Genomic DNA, 9345 nt, shown 5'->3' with positions numbered 1-9345 from the left:
GAAAACCAGCACCTCAAAACACATCCATTTTATTTCCAGAATTGTTTGTTTTCAGTTCAGAAATTATAAACCCCTGTGAAAATCCTGGAATGCCTTTCATATTTCCATGACCCAGAGATGAACTATCCAAGAGGGTCCCACCTTCCCTAAGAGCTGACACATGCACACAGCATTTAGGAGGTTGACAGAGTACAACTATTAGGGATACAAATCCTTCCCGTGGCAGCAATGGGAGTGGGTAAGGGTCCTGAAGCCAGCAAAGGGTGCAGGTAACAGCAAGGGTCTCAGCTCCAGCCACTGGGGCAGAATGGGTACGTGTGTTCCAGCCGCACCTACTGGGGAGTGAAATGAGTGAGTCTTGGCACCCACACACAAAGCAGGATTGCAGGTCACAGCCCACATGCCTGGTGCTGCCTGCTGTGGACACAAGAGAGGTTGCATCTGCCCTGAACACCAGGGAAAAGTACTGGAGGCAGGGATGTAACTCCTGAGCGAACTTCAAGGTGGGCTACCCGGTGAGAAGCAGGCCCTGGGTCCAGGCAGGGCATGGATAGGCCCATGCTGCTACCTGGGGAATTCTACAGAAGTGGAGCGCCTGTTGGGAAGCGCCAGTGCATGCCTTTGCTCTTGAGCAGGAAGCAGGACCAGCTGGTGCGTGGGAATGAGTAAAATAACTAAGGATATGGGTGGGGCAGGGTTATCACAGGAACAGAAGGGCTGTGTTGGTATTCTGGGGATCAGTGAATTCACGTGTGCTTTTGCAAACTTTAGTCCATCGTGACTGTGGGTAAGAAAAGGGACAGGGCTGGCTGTGCTTGTGTTTTACACGAGTTCTGGTAGTAATACATACCGGTACTGTGGCAGGCTGTGCCCCACCTATGGCAACCTGCTGTGTCCTTTGCACACCTGTGTCTCTTGCAGGTATGTGCTAGTAAAAATCAGTAAGAAGAGGTATTTTTCTCTCTCCCAATAACGGTTTATGCTTTATCTATCTCTTCTTTCCTACGTGCTATTTATGTTTTATTTACCCAACCAGCCACACGGCTTTTCCAGCCTTCGATGGATTCCTCTGCAGCCTCGGAGACAATGCCAAGATCCCGGTGGTGTCCCCGGTAGGCTCTGCCATTGCCTAGTGCAACCCCTGGGTCAGGAAGCGGTTCTCCAGCGTCGCCGGGCGGCCACCCGCGCCCCTAGAGAACGAAGCCCCAGGTACGCACCACCACGGCAGCCACCCCCTGCGGAGCAAAGCGCGTTCTGCGCTGACAGCGGCACCCGCCGCGACTCCCTTCGCTTTTATTCTCCGGGGGCTGCCGCCGCCCCCGAGATGCTCTCCGGTCCCGGGGTAGTACCGCCACGCTCGCCGCTCCGCCGCCCGCCCCGCGGGCACGCACCAGGCGGCAGACTCGGCCGCGGCCCCGGCGCCAGCAGCGCCATCCAGGCCCCGGCCCCTCCCCGGCCTCCGCCCCCCGGCATGGCGTCACTGTGCGGGACGCGGATGTGACGATGTCGGCGGCGCCACGCTGCCGGTAGGGCCCGGCTGAGCTCCGCGCCCGCGGGGAGCCGTTCCCGTGGCAACGCCGCTGCCGATGGCGGACCCGTCCCGGCGCCTGGCGGAGGGCGCCCGCCGCCGCCGTCCGCCCGGAGAGGAGCGGCGGGAGCCTCCCGGCGCCGGGCGCTGCCGGACGCGCCACAGGCTGAAGGCGGCCGCGTCCCTGGCCCGCACGGGAAGCGAGGGCCCGGCAGCGGTGAGTGCGGGCCTGGGGGCGGGCGGGGCGCCGGTCCCCTCCGGGGCGCCGGTCCCCTCCGGGGCGCCGGTCCCCTCCGGGGCGCCGGTCCCCTCCGGGGCGCCGGTCCCCTCCGGGGCGCTGGCTGGCGGCTCCCGAGGCGAGGGGGGCGGGTGGCGCGCGGCGGGAGCGGGCGCGGGCGGCGCCGCAGGGGGCGGAGCGGTGGCGCGGGGCCGGGGCCCGCTCAGCCCCCGCCGGTGCGTGGGCAGTTCTGTGAGCCCGGGCTGCGCCCCTGGCACCCGAGCGCTGGTGCTGCCCCATCCCTGCTGCCGGCGGGGAAGGCCTGCTGCCAGGCCGGCTGCAAAACATGGGCTAATGGCTTTTGAAATAGCGTGGTAATTTACTTCTGCATAATTGTAGTGCCTTAGAGTAACGCCAAAACCTAAAATAATTTTTAAATAGATGGATTTTTTTTGTTGACCGTGTTTGACATCTGTCGTGATTTCATCCCAGCCAGCTTCCAGCTGTCAGGCAGCCACTTGCACACTCCCTGACCAATGAGATCAGGGAGAAAAACGAAAGGGTAAAAGCTGAAAAACTCATCGGTTGAGATAAAGACAGTTAAATAGGGACGCCTAAAGCCACGCCTGCAAGCAAAGCAAAACAAGGAATTCATCACTGCTTCTGATGGGCAGGCAGGTGTTCAGCCATCTCCAGGAGAGCAGAACCCTATCATGTGTGACAGTGATTTGGGCAGACAAGCATCCTCACTCCAAATGTCCCACCTCCCCTCCTTCTTGCCCCTATTGTATATACTGAACATGATGTCATATGGCCTGGAATATCCCTTTGGTCACTTTGGGTTATCTGTCCCAGCTGTGTCTCCTTCCAACCTCCCAACTTACTTACCAGCGTGGGAGTACAAACAGCGGAAAAGGCCTTGGCTGTGGGTAAGCCCTGCTCAGCAATAACAAAAACATCTCTGTATTATCAACCCTGTGTTCAACACACGTTCAAAACTCAGCCCCAGACTCGTCACTGTGAAGAAAATTTACTATGTCAGGCAAAACCAGCACAACAACCTGACTAGATAAAAGGCAGTGCATACTTGAGGATGGGTGTGGAAGTGACATCTGGTTGTTTCTGCTTCAGTCTTAATACTTATTTTTGGCAGGAACACATCCCTGGAGATTGTCTAATCCAACCAGCTGTGTGTGGTCCAGCATAAATGCCCAGCAAAGAGGGGCAGAGTGTGCAGGAATGGAACAGGTCCAGCAGAACTTGGAAGGTGATAATATAGTCCAAGTGCAATTACTTTTGGCTGGTTTGTCTTAAAGGACAGAACTAACTGTTCTCATACTTTTTATGCATAAATGCTAGATTTTTTAAGCTATATTTTGGAGGATACCATGTAAGTCATAAATGTACTGACTGCATCAAAGGAGTTATTTAAGAGTGGGGCAGAAGACAGGCCTGCCTGTTACCTTCATCTATGCTAGCATGACTCGAGCGCTGCGTAAAACTTGAAGCACTGAAGAGCTAGATCTCACTGTGAGGAGAAGCCAAACAAAGTAATTTGGTCATGCTGCCTCTTTGTTCAGCATTCTCTCAAAGCCTCTGCTGGGTTTTGCAACCTTAAAAGCAATTGTTACAGGTTTCTGCATCTAGACTGTAGGATTTTGGCCTCTCTGTGATAGTAATCATCTTTTGTCTCTGTCTTCTAGAACATGACTTCAGATAAGGAGTTTGCAGAAGACAGCAATTTTTCGCCAAAAGCCAGCACCAGTAAGCTGCCAACAGATGCATCTCCCGACTCCAAATGCCCCATCTGCCTGGATAGATTTGACAATGTCGCATATCTAGATCGCTGCTTGCATAGGTTCTGCTTCCGCTGTGTCCAAGAATGGTCAAAAAACAAAGCAGAATGCCCCCTCTGCAAGCAACCCTTTTTTTCCATTTTCCATACAATTCGTGCTGAAGATGACTTTAAGGAGTACATACTCAGCCCCTTAGAAACCAGCTCTTTTGCCAGCCCTGATGGCCGGAGATTTCGTTACCGTACTACCTTAACAAGGGAACGCCGCACGCGCACTTCCCCTTCCCGAAGGATGCTGTCCCCTCCAGATAATGGGATGTTGTTTGAAGGCTTGTCAAGTGAACCAGCGCGACACAGGCACAGAGAGATTCAGCAGATGATCAGGAGGCTGGCCTCAAGGAGAAAAGCTAGCGCAGAGGGCAGATCTCTGAGGCAGATTCAGGAGGAGGACATGATCAACTTCCGCAGGGCTCTGTACCGCACTGGTGTGCGCATCCGCAGCATTCAGGATGGTGGCCGATACCGAGACATTTCGGCAGAGTTCTTCCGCCGCAACCCTGCTTGCCTTCACCGCTTGGTTCCTTGGTTGAAGCGAGAACTTACAGTCCTGTTTGGTGCCCATGGATCTTTGATCAATATTGTACAGCACATTGTCATGAGTAATGTAACTAGATACGATTTGGAAAGTCAGGCCTTTGCTGATGATTTAAAGCCATTTTTGCTGAATCGGACAGAACACTTCCTGCATGAATTCATCAGTTTTGCTCGTTGTCCTTTTAACTTAGAAGCATATGATCAACATGCCAATTATGACTGTCCTGCACCATCATATGAGGAAGGAAGCCACTCAGACTCATCAATTATTACAATATCTCCAGATGTGGCATACTCACAAGGGCCAGATAATAGTTTGTCTGTACCTGATCTTGGCCAGGCCCCCTGGGATGATGAAACTCCAGGCCCTTCCTATTCCATTTCAGAAGAGGTTCGTGCAACCATAGCTTCTCCTCTGGAGTCGTCAGAAAGTTCTGATGAGGACTCTGCTACAGGGAGTCGAAGAACCAAACTGCAGACTGAGTTACAGGCTACTGTTGACTCAAATGACAGTGGCTCTTCCTCAGACAATTGTGTCATTGTTGGGTATGTTAAGCCGTTAGCTGAGAGGACACCAGAAGTGGTTGAGCTGTCCTCTGACTCTGAGGAGTCCATCAGGGAAGAGAAAAGGGAAGATGTGAAGAAACAGCGACCAGTCCAGTGTCACAGCTGGAGTGACAGTGAACCAAGCAGGAGCTTCTCACCACATTCCCCAACATATAGGGAAGATGTAGGAAGCTGTAGAAGCTGTTTATCTCCTGCAGTTGAGAAGATGGAATCAAAAGAGGGTGAGAAGAACAAATGTAAAAGAAAGGATCTGCGTCCACAGGACTTGAGTTGGAGCCCCTCTCCAGGGAGTGACACAGTATGCTCCCCTTGGAATCACAGAGTGAGTAAAAAAGAAAAGTCTAGAAGCCCACAGTCCTGTTCACGGGAGAGTCGAGGCAGTCATGGCCATCGGTCTAGAAGGGAGCACCGTAGCAAAAGCCAACTTAAAAGGAGACGATCGAGAAGCAGAGACAGTAGCAAACATAGGAGCAAAAGAAGCAGCAGAAGGTCCAGGGCTCATGACACCAGAGCCTCTCTGAAAAGCCAGAGGGGCTCTCTAAGTGGCGAGAGCACTCCATCCAGAGAAGTGAGCAGATCACGATCACGTAGCAAAGGCCACAGTAAAAGGAGATCAAGAAGTAGAGACAGTGATCGCTATTACGTAAGAGACACTTATCAAAGTAGACACCAGTGGGGTTCTGCTTTCTGTAGTCGAAAGGTGTTTGGAGACAGCTATGAATCCTCCAGCAGAAGGAGGACCCGGTCTAACACTCTTTACTCAAGGCAATCTACTAGTCCAGAATACAGGATACGATCATTTATTGAGAGGACAGATCTGCATAGCCAGAGGGGACTCCATGAAAGACACTATTATTGCTATGAAAGATGCAGATCAAGGAGTCGGTCAAGCAACAGATCAAGGACTCCTTCTGGAGGAACTGACAGAATGAAAAGTGAAAAGCCTGGTGGAAAAAGGAAGTACAAAACTCGCCACCTGGAGAATGCATTCATGGAGAGCACAAGTCTAGAAAGAGAAAATGACTCCAAGAAAACTTCCTCAAAATTTGGTGACTGCTGCAAAAATGAAGATAGCCTGTCAGACAATCGAGCAAGCAGTGAGACAAAGCGTAAGAAAAGGAAGAAGAAAATGAGGAGTCCAAGTGTGGAGATTGTCTTCGAAGGAAAAGCAACAGACACAACAAAGCATCTTAAAAAGAAAAAGAAGAAGCATAAGAAGAAACACCGGAAACATTACATGAGTAACTCAGTACAATCTTCTCCGGTGGTGATTACGATTGATAGTGATAGTAGCAAGGAGCCAGAAAATACTGAATGGGACAGCAGTATTACATGGACAAGCACAACTCAGATAAATGAGAGGGAAAATGAGTCTCCATCTTCTTTTCTGAGGAGGATGGGATGTGAGGAAACTGGGGTAGACAAAAAGTATGGTATCCCTGCCACAAGGGAAAACTCAGATGGTGACGTTAGAAATGCTGATGTCAAACTTCAAGAAATAGCAGCTGATCAGAGTGTTACCACAGCGAATACCAGCAGTAACACCTCTCACACAGAAGCTGTAACCAGTTATGTTCAGGAAGCACCAGCAGCGCCTTCCAGTCAACTGCCTTCCCCCAGGACTTCCTTAGTAGAGTGTCCAGAAAGAGAGCCATTGATACTAAGACTGCCAAAGAGACTTGTCAACAGATCCTCGTGGTTTGATTTCCCAGAAGAAAAAATGTAGTAGGCTTTCCATGGAACACTTGTTAAGATTGTGAATTTAACTGGGTTTTTTCCCCTCAAGAACTAAAACATCTGATAGGATTTCTGTCTGTTAAAAAGTTGTCTAGGAAATGTATAAAACTTTTGAATGTGTATGCACTTTTAAGTCAAAGAAGATAGGATATTGCTAGTATGTAATTCTAGAAGTTTGTTAGAAGACTGTTTGGAAGTTTTAATTTCATAAAGCCATCCACAGAGTATTTCAAAGTTTTGTGTAAACCAAACAGAAATGGAGCCCAAAACAAAAGTCTAGAAATGCATTTTATGGGGATTGCTCTTCTTAGACAAGAGAAAAGTTGTTTAGTTCATAAAAAATTGCTCAGTTTGAATTCCAGCATCATTTCAATCTCTTTGGTTTAAGCTGATCTCTGCTGAACAGTAGTCAGTGATTTCTACAGAGATTCTCAAAGGACTTTCAGTAATTTTAAGGTAAGCTATGTTGGAATCTGAATAAAGCAATAAGATTTTTTTGTTGTTGTTTGTTTAATTATATTTACATAGGTATTGTATGTTTTGCAAGTGGAGTTTTTTCTTTTGGTTTTGGGTGTCTTACCTATCCAGTCCATGGATATTTGTGCAGTCAGGAGTACTCCAAGTTGGAAGGGTTGTCTGGAGATCATCTGGTAAAAGCCTTTAGAGAAAGCAGGAACTTTGGTTGCGTGGGATTTGTTCAGTTTTGAGTTTTCCCAAAAGCTGGGTGGCCCCTCTGTCCTACCCCTTCTAACATTGGAGTATTCCCATGGGAAACATTTTTTTTTCAGATTTCTTATTTTTATTTCCCTTTTTGGAGCCTGTGCATTCTGCCTTGTGTTCTTACAGCTTCAAGGAGAGCAGGGAGTATTTTCTTTTTACCCTATGGCTGCATACTTGAAGACATCTGTCTTCATCTACAGCCTTGGCAGTAAAACACTTCCTCCTGACCTCCTTGCAATAGCCAGCATTCACCCAGCTCAGCACATCCTGGATGTCTTGCTGCAGGTATGTGCAAGGCACAGGGCAGGGTTTTGTTTTCCAGGTTTGGCCCTTCTCTGTGTGCACAGCAGTAGCTCTGAGGGTTGAATCAGGAGCCTTCTCTTCTCTTCTCTTCTGCATTACCTTCATGAGTTTGATGGGTTTGACCTTGGCTGATTGCCTGCCAGATACTCACCAAGCTGCTCTGTTACTTTCCTTTCTCCACAGGATAGGGGAGAAGGTAAGATGGGAAAGCTGGGTTGAGATAAGGACAAGGGAGAGTACTCTCATTAGCTGGATAGGGTTGGGACAATTAATGCTTTCTATTGCCAATGAAAAATTGAGTAGGGGGATAAGAAACAAACACAAAACTAAAAGCAATTTCCCCTCTTCTCAATTTCACTCTTAGTACAGGCTCTTCTACCTCCTCCTCCCCAGCTGTGCAGAAGGATGGGGAATTGGGTATATTGCAGTCAGTCCATAACATTCAGTCTTGCTGCTTCTTACTCTTTACACTGTTCCTCTGCTCCAACATGGGCCATTTCTGCAGGTGTGCAGTATTTCTGGAACAGATTGCTCCAGCTGCCAGAAAACCAGCTCCTGTGCCTGCTCCTAAGCACAGGCTGCAGCTCCTGACAGGAGCCTGCTCCTGTGTGAGATCTCCATGGGCTGTAGCTTCCATCAGGGCATCTCTACCTTCTCCAAAGTGGGGCTTTTCTATGGGCTGCAGGTGGGTCTGTGCTCCACTGTGGTTGTCCAAGGGCAGAAGGGGGCAGCTTGTCTCACCATGGTCTTCATCACCTGGAAGTGGAGAAGGGCTGCTCCTGCCCAACTAGTCAACATGGGTTGGTTGACCCTGACAGAGAGTCAGGGGCGATGACAGTCACCTCCACCCTTGCCCCTGAGAGCATCTCTGGGCTGCAGGGGTCAGGTCGGTCCCTACCTTGGATTTAGAAGGTTTCAAAGAGCACAAACGTCTGAAGGAGCCAGGGCACTGGCAGGCCCAGGGACCACATGATGTGAACCATAGTGGTGGTGTTGCCATCGTCCATTCTGGCTATTGGCTGCTAAGAGCTCTCTGGCATCTCCTAGGAATGAATGTGTGAGCTCCCTTTGTTCTGTATAGTCCCAGTGGCCTCTTCAAATTCTCCTTGGGATGGGCAGGGGCTTGGGGACTGGAGCATCCCCGGCAGATGGCTCAGGGATTGCCGATGCAAGTGCCTTTGACTGGAAGCCCATGTCTATTCCCAGAGCTGGGGTATCCTTGGCATTAGTGGGACTTGTCCTATGCCCGAAGTCTTGGGGTGGAGGGTACAGGCTATTGAGGAGAGGGAAGGGCAAGGTGTAGGTGTCGCACTAAATAGAAGGGAGAGGTTTGATGGTACAGCCCTTACAGTTGGGAATGATGTGGTTGGGAACCTCTGGGTGAGGATGAAGGGATGGAAAACAAACCAGATGTGGTGGGTTTCTTCTATCAGTTGCCCAGCCAGGATGCCAGTGGTGAGAAGTTAACTTGACAGGCAATTACGAAAAGTCTCTGGATCAGCAACCTTTGTCCTTATGGCAGATTTCAACTTCCTAGAGATCAGCTGGAAGTGCCATCCTGCTGTGGTGAGCAGATTTGAAAAATTCCTAAAGTTTGTGGGAGAGAACTTATCACAAGTATGCAGAGAGACAACTAGAAAAGATGCCCTAGACTTGCTGGTTGAGAATGGAGAATGCCTGGTAGGAGATGGCATAGTCATGGCCACAGCGATCATGAAATGGTTCAGCTTAAAAATATCAGTGCAATGAGAAAAAATAACTGCAGGGTTGCTACTCTATTTTGAGAGAGCAAACTTTGCACCACCCAGGAGTCCCCTGGGAATCTGCTCTTGAGGGTTCAGGAGCTGCATGCTGCATGGAATCTGCTGCAAACACTGGAAAAGA

The 9345-nt window shown here is 49.8% G+C and overlaps 1 protein-coding gene across 1 annotated transcript; it reads left to right on the top strand.

The window, feature by feature from the left end:
* The first annotated feature begins 1526 nt into the window (after positions 1-1526).
* Positions 1527-6867, top strand: TOPORS (TOP1 binding arginine/serine rich protein, E3 ubiquitin ligase). Its single transcript, XM_082301430.1, has 2 exons — positions 1527-1745; positions 3449-6867. The coding sequence occupies exons 1-2, from the start codon at positions 1587-1589 to the stop codon at positions 6425-6427; spliced, it is 3138 nt and encodes a 1045-aa protein (XP_082157556.1). The 5' UTR covers positions 1527-1586; the 3' UTR covers positions 6428-6867.
* The last annotated feature ends 2478 nt before the right edge of the window (positions 6868-9345 follow it).

Source organism: Coloeus monedula, assembly GCF_965178545.1.
Source record: "Coloeus monedula genome assembly, chromosome: Z".
NCBI classification, from domain to species: Eukaryota; Metazoa; Chordata; class Aves; order Passeriformes; family Corvidae; genus Coloeus; species Coloeus monedula.
This window is presented reverse-complemented; position numbering and strand designations above follow the sequence as displayed.